Raw genomic sequence first — 19,521 nt, forward strand, 5'->3', positions numbered from 1 at the left:
GTAACGTCCAGCTCCTCCGGTCACCTCAAATGGTAGACCCCCATTATTAATCGACTCGTCCGGATCCCGGTCACAAATGATCTGAGCAGAATGCGAACTTCTCCCGTCGGATCGGGGACCAGACTGGTACCAGCCGCAGTTAGCAGTGCCCCCTGTCCCAGTGAGTGTGGCTACCACCACGGCACCACACGGACACATTACTTCTGTTTGCCACCCAGACTATTGGACGTACCATCAGTCCACCAGCCAGTAGAGGCTTTCCATTCGTCCGCTATCACTGCCTATTCAATCCGGATTGGACGGTTTCATTTAATTTACCTCAACCAGACAGCAGGTGTCGCTCTCCTCTCACCAGTCCCGGAAATCACTGAATACAAGGGAGAGCTTTCTTAGGCGTCCTTAGTTAATGCCGAAACGCAAAAGATAAACAGACCAAAAAACAAAAACAAAAAAACTCTTATTGTGTACAAAAAATAAAATGGCCGAATCTTTGATGCTGATGTACTGACAATAAGCAGTAATATTAGAATATAAATGTATTTTTCAAGCCTGATATCGCGCAGGCCAACATAGCGCTCCCTGAGAGGAAAGATAAAGGACCCTTGTAGTAGATTCGCTAACAAAGCAGGCTGCAAAATGTCGGGAGAGGTGTACCTGCTGTGGCTGCTGTCGTTGCTGCAGACGGTGAGTTTATTAACGCCGGGAGGACCCGGCGATAGCCGCGGAGAGACGGGGAATACCCAGCGGGAGCCGCCGAGGCTTTTACAGCCCGGCCTTCAGCTCAGAAAGCCGCATCCTGTTGTTCCAGGAACCGCTCCATGACGTGGCTCTTCCCACGGACAGCGGCGAGCCAGCAGGAGATACTGGGCTTATTCATTTAACACAGAAAATCCGGATAGCGCTGTTACCAGAAACTAATAAATGAAACGTCGATTTATTGGTTTCGACGGTGAAAGGCAACGTGAAAAAATTGACTTCCGGTGTTGTAAATTCACTCACGTTGGTCCTGACTAAGCTGTGAATAAATTAGCTTTAAAGTTCTGGTTGCTGTTAAAGTTAGGGGGCAGGGGGGGGGGGGGGAGGCCTGCAGTAATGAATAGCAGGAAGGAAAGGAGGTGGTTTAGGGAGTGTTAAAGCGCTAAAGTTCACCTTTCTGAGGACTGAAACCAAGAGCGCCTCAGAAGCTGACGTGTCTGGACAAAGTCAACCAAACACGATAACACAAATCTAGAAGATGCTGTTTTCCCAAGCAGAGCTGTGCTTCTGTCTAACGAAGTCTCCTAACTCTGAATTTACGTCGTAGCTGTTTTTAATGCGATTTCCTAATTCTTCTATATGTGGGAGCTTTGAATCGGCCAAACCTCCACATAGAGATGATCTGCCTGAATGCAGGTCATTCTAATCCGTACAAAAATGTTCAAGGACACCGTGTCTTTGATTTACAATTCCATGTCATCCTAAAACTGAGTTCAGGGCATGAGATCCAGATGAAACCAGTCATTTATATCCTCTGTATAAAAGAGAGTTTCTTCCTCACTGCCTGGCATTAAATCAGGCAGAACCTGAGGAGCAGTGAGGGGGAAAAAGAGTTCTCTCTTTCAATGCGGACTTTGGAAATATCTTTCTTTACTGTATGTGCTGCAGCTCGCACTCCTGAATTAAAACAACTATGGATGTGTTATTTTTGAACATCCGTGACACGGAGGCGGGTGCATCTGTAGATTTTAAAGGCTCATTCAATAGGTACATCCTGTGCTTTGTTGCTGGAAGTTTTCATGTTTTAATCTGTGCCGTGGATAAAATACAAGCTCATTATTTAGATTTTAGGACTTTACATGTAAGAAGAGGAACTTTTTTCTTATGTAGGAAGTACTCCCGGATCAGCGCTTCTGTCGTCTCCAGTCGGTCGTGGCAGATGGGCCGTTCACACTGAGCCCAGTTCTGGTTCTGCTGGAGGTTTCTTCCTGTTAACGGGCAGTTTTCCTTCCCACTGTCGCTACATGCATGCTCTGTGTGAGGGATTGCTGCAAAGTCAGTGACAATGCAGGCGACTGTCACTGTGGCTACACGCTCATCCAGGTCAATGACTTGATGCTGCTGGGTTCCCTTAGATGGAAACCTATTGACCTGTTATATTTATTTTTGTACATTTGAGCTTAGCTTTAAATAGTTTTCAAAGCTGGGGAAGACAAAATCCTTTTTCATATCCTGGTGCTTGGAGCTCTAAACCCGAGTGGAACATCCTCCCTTGTATGTTCATTCAGACTTTGTGGGTGTCATGTATTCATGTTATTGCAGACTGCATTCTATGTATAACACATATTACAGTTGTATTACCTGCTATTATTCCAGTATTTGCTTCCTTATTTCATCTTCTCCTTTCCTGCTTCATCTAAACTGCGTCTCCCTCCTCCTCCTCTTGTGCCTCTCTGCAGCTGTCTGCGTACGGGGCCGAGCTGTCGTCCGAGGCCTGCAGGGAGCTGGGCTTCTCCAGCAACCTCCTGTGCAGCTCCTGCGACCTGCTCGGGGAGTTCAGCCTGACCAAGCTCCAGCCTGTCTGCCGGCAGTGCTGCCAGCAGGAGGCTCAGCTGGAAACGCGCAAGGTAAAGGCGGAGGGGGGGGGGTCTAAATAAAATCCTATTCTAGAGACCAGAGGGAACGCCTGTAAAAATAAATGTCGTTTACAATGTCGGAGGTGCCAACTCGGTACCGCCTTGCTATTTAAGGAATGCAGGCTTCCCAGTTTAAGGGTCCCTCTGTCAGGGTATATCATGTTTATTGACAGAGGGTCACATTCCTCAGCACCTTTCTGCGTCTAAAAGCAGGTGAGTTTGTGCCCCCTGTCAGCCTGCAGCTGTGCCCTGTGTGTTTCTGAGGCTCTACGGTGACGAAGTGGGGTGTTACTAAACGCTCCTGTGAGGGGTTCGGTTGTCTGCTTGTGCCCTGGGAACCTCTCTGTAGTGACAAGGCGCTGCTCCCCTGTGTGGTTACAGAAAAAATCAAAGCAACCCTCGCTGCGCTCTGATGGGTAAACAGAGTCGACTGACGGAGAGAAAACAGTTTTCTTTTTTTCCCTTTGATTCAAGTAAATCCCCTGGAGCGCGTGTGTAGTATCCTAGCAACAGCACCTTCTCTGAAGTGCAGTGAACACCTCATTACACCTCTTGATGATAACTCTATTCCAAAAAGGCGCTTGGAGCCAAGATTACCCCCCCCCCACACACACACACACACACACACACACACACACCCCAATCTGAGAAGAGCAATTGCCAGCCTCCTGCTGGACCCCATGGTACCTGCAGAGACGTCTGTGTCACTCGGCACATTTTCTTATCAGACAGCAACAATTATCTCCCCTAAGATTACCTTTTAGGTGTTCGATTTGAGATCAATGGCGAGTCATTAAGTCCTCAGAGAAAGTGCTTATTGCAGAGGCCTGTTGATAAGGAGTTACTGAGGATGGAGGGCTTTTCAGTTTCTTCTTTTTAAAGGGATCCAGCTCGCGTACATCTCTGCTCCTCAGTTCTTCTGAGTGTGAGCATAGCTCATCTGTCTCTCTTTCTGGCCTTTTTGAAGAGCAATACCTATATTTTAGTGCATGGAAGCCTGCTCCATGATACCTTTTTTAAGAAAACCGCAGAATGCATTTGGTTTTGTTCATATTTGCAGAACAGATCATTATTATAAATGGACATCTTGTTTTCCACCTATGGTATATTTTCTAACGATGCACCAATCGGGCTTCCTCTGGCTGGTACCAGTGACAAGTTGTCATCAGATTTATATTCTACTTAAAAGAAATGCATTGAAGTATGCTGTTTGTTCATGCATTTATAGACTGTAAACTGTCTTGGTTATGATGCGTTTAATGAACAGGGGCCTAAAATCAGATTTATCAGCTTTTAATCTGTACTGTCATCAATCAACAGGGTAATGTTGGCCTGGTAATATGGGATATTTGCCTGATTGATGCTTCTATATATTTAATGAAAATCAAAACAAGAAATGTAAAGATAAGTCGCATGTCAGTCACTGAGAGCTTTGGCCGTGGGACTAACCGGCATTAGCTGTAGAAAAGCTCCTCTAAGCAGATGTCTGGTTGCCACGGTAATCCTTTATTAAAACAACAAAACTGTTCAAGGTGTAGTTTGCTGTACATGTTTGATCGTTTCACAGAACCAGTGATTAACTTTAAGGGGAAGTTTAATTTCCATTTCCTTATTGAGTCATTGCCAGTGTGTGGTGGATTTAATTGTTTGATGTGTTTTTCTGGCTGGATTATATTTTGGTTATCATGTAGGTGTGGAACTCAGATTTATAAGGAAACATGTGAGAATCCTTTTTCATGCATTCATTGCATTTCTTTGAATCTTCACTTTACAGATGCAGCATGGATGAGATGGAGATTTGTAGACTTACACTTTAAAGACTTGAGGTCTTGGATTTGAGTGTTAGAAACCGTCTTTATTTAACGCAATCAAGGCGTAATGTCAGCCAGTAAGTGTATCTTAACTGAATAAAGGATTAATATTGTCCCTCCTGCTCCTCATGACCCTACATCTAACTTTTGACTAGCTTGAAGATAAACTGCTGGTAAAATACTGCCGTTACTTAGACTATAACTGGGACTTAAGAAGTTTAATCAGGAGCTCATTTCTGATCCTTGATACTAGTTGATGGATTCCAGAGACATATTCTTTTCCTCTAAAAGGGGAGCCATTAAATCTGTTTTTATTGTTTACTCGACCACAGCCCTCCCTTTATACTAATCCATTTTCTTTCCCTTTTCGTGTGTTTTTAAGCTGCTCGATTTGAGAGAGAAGGTTTTTAGTTTAGACTTGAACTAGTAGAGGGTGTTGGTGTGGCGGATGTCTGGAGGGAAAGGGTTCCAGCGTTTGGGAGCAGAGGGGGGAAAAGCTCTGCTCCCCATGGTGCTGAGGCGGGAAGGAGGAAGAGGAGGATCTAAGGGTGCGGGAAAGTCAGTAAAGTAAGTTTTCCGGACATGATATGAGGTCTCTGGTGAGGGAAAGGTTGTGCAGACGTATGTTGAAATGCCCCGCTAATATCACATTAGGTGAGAGAGAGGAGAGACGAGTGAGAAGCTGGTTAGTTTAAAAAGTCACTGTGTGGCTTGGGGGGCCGGCAGACTGCAGCGATAATGGTAGGTGTGAGTCGGGATAGTTTACAAGCTACACATTGGAAGGATGTGAAAGCCGGGACGGGAACAGACAACACCTTCCAGTTCTCACGGTGAATCATCACGAGACCGCCTCCACGCCGTCTCTCACGAGGCTTACAGATGTCAACACACCCCGGTGGAGTCGTTAAGTTGGGGAGAAGTCGTTGGCTTGTTGCCAAGTTAAACAGGGTAACTTAGTCGTGTGAAAAGTTACTTGACCCTTACAGATTTCTTCACTTTTTGCTTCTTTATCACACTTAAAGGGCTTCAGGGCAAAAACAGGATCCTGTTTCCAACGATGATTTAATTTCTCAAGGAAGCAAAGCCACTCAGACAAACCTGACCCTATTTCAAAAAGTAACTGCGTAAAGCTGTGCACCTTGGAGGTGGGAGAATTAGAAGGAAACGTGATTTCAGAGATCAAATATTTCCTGGTCAATAATGATGACTGGCCAAGATGCCACTTTAGACTCAGAGCGTTGCATTTTGCTGTAACCTATTGGGGAAAAATGGCTACACCTCCCTCCCAGGTGCTGAAAGGCCGCTCTCAAACCCTCAAACATGAGGCGGTACCTGGTACGCAAACGTTCAGGTACAGCTGTGATCTATAAAGGGAAATTGTGTGCTGGTGCGTACGCATGATTTTCTAAATCTTTTTTTTGGTCCTGGGGTACGTACACTTTTAGTTTGGATTCTACACAAAGTTTTATAAATGAGACTTCAGATCAGTTTGCCACCTTGAGCTTAAACACCTTTTGGTTATGCAGGAAATCTTAAGAGGACAAAGAAAATAGCATTTCCTCACACTAGACAGATTCCAAAACATTTCCAGTATGTATGTCCAGCAGAAAAAAAAAGGTTGCACACACCACTTTCCTTTAACTGGTGTTCTTACACCATGTCAGACTTGATACCGCCAGCAGAACCTGATTTCATCCTCAGTCTGTGCGCAGAAAGAAAGCCGACTCATGCATGGCTCTGTTTTCTCTCTCCTGCAATGCAGCTCTACGCTGGCGCTATCCTTGAGGTGTGTGGATGAAAACTGGGGAGGTTCCCTCAAGTCCAAGGTAAGTTCTGGATAGATGCAGTTGAAGCTTTGGTTGCACGTTAATGGCTTCCTGCTTGTAACGAGGCTGCGTTGGTGGAGATGCTGCAGCTTTCTGTAGGTAGTAAGTGCTGCTCCTCCATCTGTGCTGCATGGCTGTTGTTTCGTTGCTTCAGCTGCGCCCATTCTGGCCTTCAAAGTGTTTCCTTAGCTGTTGCCGCTGCATTCTCAGGATATCTGCCCGCCGATCCTCCTGACTCCTGTCTCTCTGCTTTCCCCCCCTCAGCTTTTGTCAGGAGCGAGAAGCCGAAGATGTTTAAAGGTCTTCAGATCAAGGTAGCCCTGAGGAATTATGTTCTGTTCTTTAGTCTGTTGGCCTTTTTCAACATAATTTCCTATTACAGTCATCAGTTACTGCTTCCAAATGTCTGCTCACATTTATAGCACTGTTTTCTATCTCTTCTCTCCCTCCTGTGCTCCCGTTTGCACGCTGCAGTACGTCAGAGGCTCTGATCCTATCCTAAAGCTCTTGGACGATAACGGGAACATCGCTGAGGAGCTCAGCATCACCAAGTGGAACACAGACAGCGTAGAAGAGTTTCTGAGTGAGAAGTTAGACCGGATATAGTCACACATGCACACATGTCCTTTTTTTAAATGCAGAACTTCAATGTTCCTTCAAATTACCGAGATACAGGGCTTTTATTTGGGCTAGTGAGCAAAAATTGAGCTTTTTGTTTCAACTGATTCGTCATTGTTTAGGCGTTTGTATACAACCTGGACTTGATAGCTGTTTGTTAAATCGTTGATCTTTATGACTGTTTTTGTATCTGAACATCATGACTTTGTCTGTGTGGATTTCACCAGATGACTTGGCTAAAACCCTAAAACCACAAATGAATCATGTTTTGCTAGCGTTTGGATAAACATCCTTGTTTTTGTCTGTCTGATATTCTTGTAAAATGATTATTTTTATGACGCTTAACATTGTGACCAGCAAGAGAGGCAGTAAGTTTGAGTGAATCCCTGTTCCTCAGCAAATGCACCCAGCTTTGCTGAAACGCACGTCAGTGAAGAGCTCACAGTAAACCAGTGTGGGATGTGAGCTCTGATGGAAGTTTGTGTGTTTCTGCCCGGCTGCTTTGAGGAGGAACTGGTTTTCTTTGCAGGGTTCGTTTATGAGCTGGTTGATGGGATAAATATGCAACAATAAACATAATATCTTCAGCTTCTTCTGGAAAGTGGTTTTTATTTTTTATTTTATTGTGATGACAACAAACACCATCCCAGATTTCTTGTTCAGGAAGCTGTCTTTCTGGTGATCTGCTGACATCTAGTGGTCCTTTTTATATTGCAGTCTTGTATCAGGTTGCGACTGCTAAATAATGCAGGCGTCCTAAACTCTTTAGATTAACATATTGCTACCCTTGCAAATTAAACATTAGAACTTTGCTGATTTTAGTAGATCTATTACTGACATATCTCTCGGTAGCTGTAAATAAAAAAAATAAAAGTCCATCTAGCCACCCACTACTAATTTTGCGTGCAAGCTGAATTCTTGCGGTGCTTCACAAACACAGGAGAATCCATATTGTACCACTCTGGCTTTAACCTTCTGTGTCCAAACGAAAAACAGTTCGGACCAATCACGTTGTAGTATTATGGTTTAAGGCGGGACGTACTGGTGTGATGAAAGCAAGCGCTGATGAGCTCACAGCCGAACCAACATAAACATGGCAGCACAGGAGGACACACATTGCTGCTGCTTTGTCAGAATCTACGATTTCATCTTTGGAAGAACAGCAAGAAGTGACTTGACTATAGCTTCTTGTGCTTTCTCAGGTCTGCTGCTCAATCAGCTCAGAGAGTTCTGCTGAATGTTCCTCCTTCCCCCAAACAGATTCAATAGAAACAGGTCCAGATTAATGATGTGCAGAACAGAGAGTGCTACACACCAATCTGCCTGGCCAGGTTGACCCACTATATCTTGAAGGTGTGACCCTTTGACGAGTTACCATGCTGAAAATAAATGACTTGTAAAAATGTAACATCTGACTGAGCAACTGTAAACACTAATAGTGGCTATAAATAGTATCTGATATCACAATACATTGAAACTGAATTGAAATGGATTTAATAAACTGAGTCATTATTTACAAGATCTATTGTGTTATTTTATCACAATAACTAATGCAAATCTGTCCGGCGTGCTGGATTCAATTCAGTTTATGTGGTGCCAATTCACAACACATCATCTCAAGGCACTTTACAAAGTACATGTTACTGAATCATACAGACAGATTGACTGAAATGTTTTCAATCCAAGGAAAGGAGCTGACCAGGCTTCTTTTTGTCCAGCTACTTTCTGAGCACTAGCCACAGTGGGGTTGAGAACTGGGGAGATTTCTGGCCACAGGTCAAAACATTTCAGTGTTATGAGCTTCACCTCTCCCTCTTTAATGAGAAGCATTGCATGAGGACGCTTTCCTGTTGACATCCAGTAGGACTTGAAACTTTTCTGGACAAATCATTTCCAAATGTCCCAAGCAATCAGGAGGATTCATCACAGAAATGAACTTTGCACCATTCTCTGGTGCCTCTTACAGAGTTTCAGTCTTTCTTTGATGTCATTTTTGGTCAGAAGCTTATTCCTTGCTTCCCTTTTTTATGACGTGTGTCAAAAGGTCTTGGAGGCACTGCCTGCTCCTAGTGCTAAGCACGTTCTGCACTGGTGGGCACACTATTCTTTACAAAATCTCTCGGGAAGAGATGGTCGTGCTGCTTGTTGGACGCTCTTGAAAGTCTTGCAGACTGTCGCACCCACTAAAACGTTCATTTTCAAGTTTTTTAGTAATCTTGAAAGGTTCTTTTTTTATGCAGCAGTTTCCTGCATGTGACACCGCACACCTTTTCCTTTGAAGTACACAAATAAAGAATGTGTTTAGAAGTTGGTTAAAAACCCTGTAAAGATGATAAAGCCCTACATTCTGCATATCTTCTGACATGTCAGGCCAGAAACTGACACACGTTTGACGGTAAGACGCATCAGAGAGAACGCTGACGTCATTGCTCTCAGCACACTGCATCACTCATTTCCTCGGGCTCACATAGCATGGAAAGCTCAGATTGAATAGAACATATTGTTAAACTACTGGTACTTTTTTTTTTTTTTTTTTTTTTTGACTGATTGTTCTCTGAAATAAATGCATTTCTTGCATGGAGACCCTAACAATACACAGAATGATTCAGGATTTCCTCTCCTTCATTAACTATTTTTATACCTTCAGCTTGAAACATCAATAATTTGACAATCCAGCAGCTTATCTCACAACGTTGTCAACCAAGATAAATGACCGCATTGTCATTTATTAATTCTTCTGTGCTTTTTATTGTTTATCCAAATTGGACTGTCCAATCACTCAGGTAAACCCAAAAGTATTCATACCCTGTTGACAGATTTAGATATAAACTAATCTTTTAACTTGAGTAACATGTGTCTTATGACTGGAAGGGATATAGGTGTTCATCAAAACGATACTACAGTGTTGAATGGGTTATTATAAATAACCCCTTTTATCCTAGAATGAAAACCACACAACACAAGTTTAGACTGTTCTATAAAAGAGGACAGAGGATAAACCCAAATGGAGAACTTTTACTCCCTGACAGTCTGGGATCATCTGCGCCGGGCCATCTCTGTCCTTTTGCCTTTATAGTCACACATCAAAAAAGGGGGTTGAAAACAAAGAAGGGAGCAAGTTTTATTGCGGATGGTGATCAGTCACCAGCTTCATGCACAGCTGGATAAGGCAAGGCATTCCTTATCTGGGAGGACCATTTGTTCTCCCTGTCTAAGGTTAAATACAACAGAACCTTCCTGAAAGCAAACTCTTAAAAGAAACCAAATGCCTGTAACTTGATAAAAATAAAATTATTACATTCACATTTTTCTAACAAATGTGCTGCAGATTTAAGCTAAAAAAGCACTCTTATGAATTCCATTTTATTCAAAAGAGTGTAAACATTATTCATCGCATTTGCAAATTGTGGGAGTGTGTGGGAAAATCCAAGGTTCCAACACCACCAGCCTGTGTTCTGGAGCAGTGGTCCTCAATTCCAGTTCTTGAAGTTCGGTGTCCTGCATCTTTACTGTTACTCTGCTTCAACACACCTGAGTCAAATAATCAGGTCATCAGCAGGACTGTGGAGAAAAGTTGACTACACACTGAGGAGGTCATTCAGCTATTTGATTCAGATGTGTTGGACCAGGGACATGTCTTAAAGCTGCAGGACACTGGCCCTTAAGGGTCAGAATTGAGGACCACTGTTTTAAAGCATCCTAATGACATGTTAATGAGGGGGCAGCTTTTCATCAGTTTAAGGTGAAAGGCAGCAGCTCTCTGCAGTTGGTGTCTGCGGTGGGAGACAAAGATCAGAGTGATGGCGAAGAGACTGTCTGACCTCTGAGACACGGAGCTCACCACAAAAGATGAAAGATGGGGACATGCAAAAAGCTGGTTTTCTGTTATGAGAGACTGCTGGAATGTTGTGACAGTGCCGACAAAGGCTTTCCATTAATTATTCAGAGGGGTTTGAATAAACCTTTATCTATAAACGTGTTTTTGGGCTTCTTCCTGTACACTTATGCTCACTTGTGTCTAGAACCGTTACCCATTATGGCCTGCGCCCTCAGGACATAATTTTGATACAGGTCCCAAAAGTCTGAACTGAAATGGGTGAAAAGGCTTTTTAATGTTCTGCCCCGCCACCTGGAATGACACACAGAAGGATTTAAAGTTATCATCTCATGTTAGTTTGGAGCAACTCAAATAATTTTTAAAGGACAGATACACCAGAACATTTGGCCCTAATGTTTAATTATGTGATGCTCTTGGTTACGTATGTGTTTTATGTATCTGAAAAGCTCAAGCCTGTAACTCGGCTTTCTTCTTGCCACCATTCTATAAGATCAGATTTGTGGAGTTCATGACTTGATACTGATATAGACCTTCACTTTCTCCCACCTGAGCTGTGGGTCTCCCTGCAGCCCCTCCAGAGTGACCATCAGCCTCTTGGCTTGCTTCTCTAATTAATACTCTCATTGACTGACTTGTCAGTTTGGTTAAAAGTGAAGCCGTTTGCAGTGGCACCCTTTAGTTTTCAGATGACAGACTGAACAGTGCTCTGTGAGCTTTTCAAGGAGCTTCATGTTTAAATTATTTCTGCAAGCTGTCAAAAGGTTTATTTATCTAACAAAATTCACCCTGGGTGCTGAAACAGTCGAGGTTTTATTTTCCCAATGAGGAGAATTTACGCAGCTGTGCCATTGAGACTGACATAACCCAGTTTAGAACATCATCTGAATTTGTATAATAATTAGGACACAATTTGCCCAAACTGATTTAGATGCAAAGACTCAGTCAGTGGATCTGCTCTGCAGAATGAGACCAGAGGGAGGCTCCTCCTGCATGAGCATCGGGATGATGTAAAATAACACAATCATTCGTTTTCCAATGGATCTTTTATAGCCATATTATATATCCAGCATGTGTCGGACATCTCACAATATCGTCTTTTTGAAAACATATTTAGAGACAGAGACGTTTCCTGTTTGGCTTAGATTGCATATTCCTACAGATATGTTCATGACACTCCAGGACCTTGTCTGCCATTTGCAATACATTTGTTCTAAGCATTTGTAACAAGGTCTGCGCACTGATCACATACTAAATGTGTTAATTGATTGTCTCCGGTTCAAAAAGCTTAATAGATATCACTTAATGCTTGGCTGCAGTTGACAATGCGTTGTAATAGAGCGTAGCAGGTGTGTGTTGTGTAATCAGAGAGGGAAAGCGTAGACAAAGCTGGATGCTAGTTAGCAGTGCAAAAGTGTAAAGTCTCACCCAGCGCCAAAAGGACGTTTTTAAAAGGAAGCGATCAAGAAAAACGAGGAACTATAACTCCAAACAGCTCTCAGTGCACCACCTGCTGTGTCAGCATTGTACTAACACTTTATAAAATGAATATTGCACAAATGCTGCACCTTTAGATCAGAGTAGATTTGAATGTGATCAAGCAAAGCAGTAATGAAATGAAATTGAGGTCAGAATGAACTACAAAGCACCCAAAGCTGTTGAGGTGGTGGTGCAGGGATTCCTGCTGAGCTGTGGGGAACATAAACCACCAGGACCAAGGGCTGAACATTTTCTTGGAGAAACTCATCTATGGAAACAACAGATCTGCCTTATTACAGATTGTTATTGCTTATAGAGATATACAGACAACGACATATCTGTCACATTCTCTGGGTGTAGTGACTACTTATCCATGAAAACCAAAAAAATCAAGACTTGAAGGTTAACAAACTAGAAATTTAACTCAAATAGTCACTTGATGAACCGTGGGTTTCTGGTTTACACAGTACAACAATTCCAAAAAACATCAAAATGCAGTTTTGTGTTGGTTTATTCTTACAGGCAAACAACATGATACAAACTTCAAATGATCCCTTGCTGCCTCTCCTGCTCTGGTTCCTGCATTGGCTTGACTGATTGCCTCACCTGCTCACTCATTGATTGACTGAACTGACTGACTTCTGGTTGCTGAAGGACTGGTAAAAAAAAAAACATATGACCACTCACGTTCATCCCGAGCTACCCAAAGTCAAATATATGTGACACATCCAAGACCCAAACAAAATCAGTTAACTAATTAAACAAATTACTAACAAATAATTGTATTAGAAACGACTAAATTTAAACATACATAAAAATAATAATACAACAAATAAGCAAATAAATAACAATTAACTAAATAATCTAAATTCTGAAACATAACAAAAATAGAGAAATAGCTCCTACACTGGGTATTTGGGTTTCCCTTGCATCTCTGCTTTCTCCATTTTCCTAATGTTTATATTCTCTAAGGTGTTGCCTTAATGATTCATTCTTTTGTGTTCAGGGACCTTTGGTTATTCTTGTGTTCGGTTCTTTGTACATTTAGATTTCTTTCTGTCAGATCTCTGTCAGATTTTCCCCCTCTGGTTTGATGCTTTTATTTGTGTCTCAGTTCAGCTCTATTCATGTTAATTAGTCTCCATCCACCAGCTTCTCTGCCGTCATTCTATCCCAGATGCTCCACATTTCCTCTGATTAGTTCTCCTGATTCTTATGCCATTTCTCAGCCCTGCCTCAGGACATAAGCTCACTGGTTCTGTTTGTTCTTTGCTGGATTCTTTAGTCACCATGCCTGTTACTGCCTGGTATTCTACCTGTTCCTGTACCCATTTCCTTTGTAGGTTTCGTTGTGTTTTCATTATTAAACCCAGTTTTTTGCCATAGTCACACTCTGCACCCAAATCTTTTTCTACACCAAACCATGACACATTTGTTGTTAAAGATGTGGAAAAAGCTTTAAACTAGATTTACTTTTTATTGCTGTTGCATAATCTTTCACAATAAACTAAACAAATGGAGGGGGAAAAAGTCCAACATTAACAATTGTTTTAAGCAAAATCCCAGGTCAAATTCCTAACAATCGATTTTAAAATACATGTATCTAAAGATTTTTTATTTATTTGTACTTTCTTAAGGGACCAAGGTTTCTATGAATTTCTATTTATTAACCCATGTCTTTCTGTTATTTTGGGGAAAAAACATGACGTGACATGGAGAACTGCCCTTCTTGTCAATGAACCCATTGTCATCTTTCTACCACACAGTAAGCAGGTTGGTAAGGAAAGTGAACTCTCTAACAACCGTTAGAAGCTAATGACATGCCAGAAAGTTCGGGAGTATTGCCTTGAATAAGCCTTTTCTGTCCTACCATCAAAAATGTACAAATCAAATCCTGTAGGAAACCTGTGGGCTGAGTGAAGAGAAGACTCCCTAGAGGACCCAGCACTCAGGAGGAGAGAGATTATGCAGCAGAAAATAGTCAAAGATCCTGTCTCTGTAGGCTATTGTAGGTCCTATTGGCAAATGGGGGTCAAAGTATTGACAGCAAGACTACCTCTAATTTTGCCACAGATGATTTTGTTCAAAACAAATAAAGTTAGAATGATATTAACTTTGTCAGAATGACATGATGCATCTACAGAAAAAGGTGGGCGTATTTTGAGGCTTTTTACTCTTTGTTAACAGGGAAACCATTGTATGTGGCCAACTCTGTAAGTGCATTATTGTAGTAGTGAGAATAAATCCCTGAGGTCCAAGTGTGAGGATTCAATGTCACGTTCCATCTGTGAAACCAACAAACCTCTTGTTTGTAACTTATTGACACTTTGTCAACAACTAAGAAGGAGTTAGGTCCCTACTTTCTTTTTTTTAACTGTTGTCAACCAATGCCCTCACCTTTATTTTTTGGTGTAGTAACAGATTTGTTTCTCTCATCTGACATCTATGAAACACTTCTGGACTGTCACTAAGTTGCAGATCTGATGTTGGTTAAAAGATTCAGATAAACGTACTCTCAGTTACAGCGGAAACAAAGCCTAAATTGTCTCATATCCCTGTGGTTATTAGCGATATTTAGTCTCTTTAAATAGCATCTGATGCAGAGACTTATAGATCCAAACAAATATCCAGTCAGGTTTATATTCCTCTTATAATAAAGCAAATGCCTGCAACAGTTGGATTTATACAGAGTATTAATTACATACAAGTGGACTCAATTTATTAATTAATTGACTAGGCCATTAGGTGAACTTTTATTCCGGGATTTCGAAATAAAGGGGGCTGTGCTCAAATGCATAACTTTCATGAGAATAAATAAATTAAAATAATGAAAATTGTGTATCATTCTCCTTCATTTTCACAGTTATGCACTACTTTGTGTCGGTCTATCACATAAAACCCCCCACAAAATACATACAGACGTTAGGTGACAAAATGTGGAAAAGTTTGAGATAAAATGAGCGCTGGTGACTGAGAGAAGACTACATTCCCTTTTATTGTTCCGCGCTCTATAATCCATAGCTTTACAGCTCCAAAGACAATGGGAACTAAATACTGAGTTTGTTTTATTTGTTCTTGAAAAAAGAAGTATACATACCTTGATACATCACAAACCACATTCAGGTTTAAGACAAGCAGAAATAGTAAAAATTTCCAAATTTACAACTAAAAAAATCATGTATTTGTTTTGAAGCAACAGATGAAAGCGATTACATTAGTTTGGTGCATTTTAAGTAATAAAAAAATATGTTGGCACTTGCAAAGTACACATCCTTATTTCCTTCCATGGATCGGTTTTTGTTCCTGCAGTTATGTGGACCTGTTACAACATTAGAGCCATAACCTTTTTTCTCGTCCATTCTCTTCTGTGCCTTGGCATAAAGTCTTGATTAATCCTTTGGCAAAAATATCGATATGTATATATTCAGTCTGTCACACGCTGGGCGAGTTTGATGGAGCGTATGAGTCTAACGCGCCCTTGCTCATCCCTCCTGGGAAGAGGATGTACGCCACCTGAGGGTGTAGAGGTGCCGCAGACCAGGCGCTGCAGCTGCAGGGGACCACGTACCCTGGGCTGGAGGGAGGCGGGTGCTGGACGGGACACGCCAGCCCCCCGAACCCTCCGCTCTGGTATCCGAAGGCGTGCGCGCCGTAGGGCAGCGCACCCGCGGCCAGAGCGTGCGGCATCTCCGCAATCCGCTGGACAGCTCCGGTGCTGAACTGCGCAACAGACTCACAGAGCGAGAAAGGAGAGGAGGATGAGGAGGAGGTAGGGGCGAGCAGAGTTCTGGCTTTGTCACCGGACACAACAAAAGAGTCGAGGGGAACCCCCTTCAAGTGCTCCGCTGCGTCCCCGAGCAAAGACGGCAGTGGGAACAGAAAACGCTCCCTCTTCAGGGGGATTCTGGGTTTGCGGCGGGGTCTGTATTTATAATCCGGATGCTCCTTCATGTGCTGAGCCCGCAGCCGCTTCGCCTCGTCGATGTACGGCCGCTTCTCAGATTCAGAGAGCATCTTCCACTCCGCGCCCAGTCTCTTACTGATTTCCGAGTTGTGCATCTTTGGGTTCTCCCGGGCCATCTTCCTCCTCTGCCCTCTGGACCAAACCATGAACGCATTCATGGGTCTCTTAATGTGATCTAAAGGTTTTTCCATGTCAGGGGCTGAACTTATAAAGTATAGGGAATTAAGTTACTGGTTCAAAAAGATCATGCTTCTCTTGTGCGTAAAAGTAAAAGCTGCTGAAAAAAACCCGTCGGGAGTGTTTTTTAGGGGAGAGGATTTGAGGAACAATAAGTCCAAACTGTCTGAAAGACTTGAACAGCGAAAGTGAAAGCCCGAATGAGGGAATAAATGGGAGCCATGCGGGACCAAGTGGAAGCTTGTAATGGTGACGCAGAGCATGTCATCCACTCATCTCCACACGCGCTGACAAGGTGGGCCAAGCCAGTGGGAATTATAAGGAACCCATAATCCGTTAAGAAAAAAACAGATGATGAAGCGTGACGACAGGGCTTGAACTTTCTCACTTCCAGTCCTTTACAGCCACAAACTTTATGGGATTTCACTGGGATTGAACGTGATTGCCAACATAAAGCAGTGCATGGTTGTGAAATCGAAGGAGCAACATACAATGTTAAACTATGTTTAAACAAATATAAACCTGAAAGGTGTGCCTTGCATTTTTGTTTAGCTCCCATAAATAACTGGGTGCTAAAATGATACCCATGAATCAAATTTAGATCAGTCTTCAGATGTACCTTAATTGGTAAATCCAGTAAATTAACCTAAGTATAAATCCATTTGCTGTGTCACCGTCTCAGAGGTTTGTTGGACAACATCAGGAAACAAACAGCATCATGAAGACAGAGGATCACAGCAGTTTTCCACTTTACAAATCTGGCCTTAATAGGAAGAGTGGATAGAAGAAAAACATAGTTAAAAGAAAGCAATTAGAAGTCTAAATGTCTGAGTACTTTATTTCGGACACATTAACAAAAAACAAAAAAAAAAACAAAAAAAGAACAGCAAGACAACAATGCAAACGCAACAAACCAAATAAGCATAGGTTGAATAAATCCTTAAGACATCCCATCTGCCCTTTATGTTTCAAGTCCTAGTCCAGAAACGAGAAGGTAGAAGTATACATTTATGAAAATCCACCACCTCTCCTTTTTCAGTTTTTGGCAGTAAGTTTCTTTTACCATATTTTTCAGATCAAGCAAAAATACAAATCAAATAAATATATACCAAAATGATAATCAATTAGTTATATTGCAAAGTAGGTAGGAACATTATAACAAAACAAATAACTAAATAACTGGGCAACAGAAAAATCCCATGTACCCTTATTAACAGCCAAACCCTGTACTCATTTTTAGATTGCTCAAAAAACATTCCTACATAGCTTATTTTAAACTGTTTTCTGCTTGCACTCTGCTTCTGCCCCACATTTAAATTATTCCACACCCGAACAGCACATATAGAAACATAAACGTTTTCTATATGTCTATATTTTTACATTTAAATTACCCCTGAAATTGTATCCTCCTTCTGCATCCCTGAACATTTTCTGTATATTGCCTGGTAATGTGTTGATCTGTTGGTTTGAATTAGGGCTGGGCGATAATCCAGTAACAATATACATCGATCGATAGATGTATGGTGGGATGGAAAGAAAATGGTGAATAAAAAGTTCAATAGAAGAACAGTTTTCTTTCCTTTAGCATTCTATCCTTTCACGTAGGTTAATACTACAGTCATTACATCCTCTCAATCAATCACAAACTCAGACCCAGGAACGCTCAGTTACAAAGTTCTGCCCCTTTAAAGAGTTCAGAGAGCACGTGTTCTTTTTTCAAAACTTGCAGTTTTGGTAAGAAGTTGGTTGAATAAAGGTTTTGTTTGATTTCAGTTTTTACATGTGTCTTATCTAAAAATAGGTCTTTAAGCCACAGCATTAAATGGCCAGTGCTGCACTTAAATTATATGTTTGTTGATAATTATCAATATTGATCAAAATGATTTATATTTTATCAATGTTGTCATAGTTTGAGTTCCTGCCTTAGTTTTAATTTCTGTTTTTAGGTTATTGTTTTCTATTTTAGCTTGTGTCCTGTTTCAGTCTTGGTTTGAGTTCCATCTTAGGTTGGGTCTTGTAATTTATTTTGTGTTTCAGATTGGTTCTTGAACTGTTTTAGTTTAACCTGTTTTCACATGGTAGTTATTCAGTCAGTTCAGTTCCACCTCCAGCCACTTCCCTATTCAGCTCCACTTAGTCTGGTAATTAGTTTGATTCCTTTCACCTGCTCACTCCCCTACTTATGCCTGCCTCTGTTCCTTGCACTCTGCCCGATCATTGTGTTTGTGTTTCCTGCCTGGGGTAAGTCTGATCCTGTTTTGCCTGTCTGCCTGTCTGCCTGTACCCAACCTGATTCTGTTAGTTTTTACCTGGATTATTTGACCTGTTCTGCTATTTTTGTTAATAGACCAGCCTGACTTCTGACCAGTTTATTTTAGGTTGTTGGCTGTGGACTGTTTAAGTTTTTGGACACTGCCTCTTTGCTTTTTGGCGTGGTGCCCTCTTTTGGTTTTTTGCTTTGTTAATAAATCACCTTTTTAATTACAACCTTTTGCTTGTCTGGCTGAATTCAGGGTCCTCTGTTTCTGATTCATGACAAATGTGCCTTTTTTTCTATATTGTCCAGCCCTAATTTGAACTGTGTGAAATTTACCAAGGTCCGAAAACTTCAGCAACCTTGACTGTAGAAAAGGTGAGTTTATGTGACACTGATATCCAACCTAATGAATAATGCCTATTGCTCACTTTTGTAGCATGATTATTGCAGCAGTGAAGTTATGTGTTGCCCCAAACCTCTACACAGTAAGTTAAGTATGATAAGATGAATGTAAAGTATGGAATATGGAGTGAGTTAGGATCCAGAACACGTTTTCCTTTATTGATGATTGAAATACTTCTTGACAGTTTGGATTGCAAATGTTTTATCTGCAGTTTCCAATTTAATTGATTGTCTATTATCAATAGATTACCAAGAAATTCAGTTTCCTTAATTATTTCAATTAGAATCCCCTCAATTTGAACCTTTACATCTAGATATCTATTATAGTTACCAAAAAGCAAGATTTTGTTTTTTACTGAAGTTTAAAGACACAACAAGTTATGTTCAGACAAACAAGACTCCAACACCACTCCCCGACACCGTAAACTCTACTCGTTTATTAAATAAACTGTAGTTTATTTAATAACTCCATGTGGACAATGGTGTCAAATGCTTTTTACAGATGGAGGAAACATAAAACAAGCATTCATATTAATAAAT

At 41.5% G+C, this 19,521-nt stretch overlaps 2 protein-coding genes across 2 annotated transcripts; one reads left to right on the plus strand and one right to left on the minus strand.

Annotated features, from left to right (window-relative positions):
* Positions 1–547: 547 nt before the first annotated feature.
* Positions 548–7,455, plus strand: selenof (selenoprotein F). The gene is made up of 5 exons (XM_012861063.3): positions 548–684; positions 2,436–2,603; positions 6,186–6,249; positions 6,514–6,563; positions 6,724–7,455. Exons 1-5 carry the CDS (start codon positions 637–639, stop codon positions 6,853–6,855), a joined length of 462 nt encoding a protein of 153 aa, XP_012716517.1. The 5' UTR covers positions 548–636; the 3' UTR covers positions 6,856–7,455.
* Positions 7,456–14,478: 7,023 nt separating this feature from the next.
* On the minus strand, positions 14,479–16,590 carry LOC105925226 (transcription factor Sox-14). Its single transcript, XM_036137737.1, has one exon. It carries the CDS (start codon positions 16,334–16,336, stop codon positions 15,614–15,616), a length of 723 nt encoding a protein of 240 aa, XP_035993630.1. The 5' UTR covers positions 16,337–16,590; the 3' UTR covers positions 14,479–15,613.
* Positions 16,591–19,521: the final 2,931 nt, after the last annotated feature.

Source organism: Fundulus heteroclitus, chromosome 6, assembly GCF_011125445.2.
Source record: "Fundulus heteroclitus isolate FHET01 chromosome 6, MU-UCD_Fhet_4.1, whole genome shotgun sequence".
In the NCBI taxonomy this organism is placed as follows: domain Eukaryota; kingdom Metazoa; phylum Chordata; class Actinopteri; order Cyprinodontiformes; family Fundulidae; genus Fundulus; species Fundulus heteroclitus.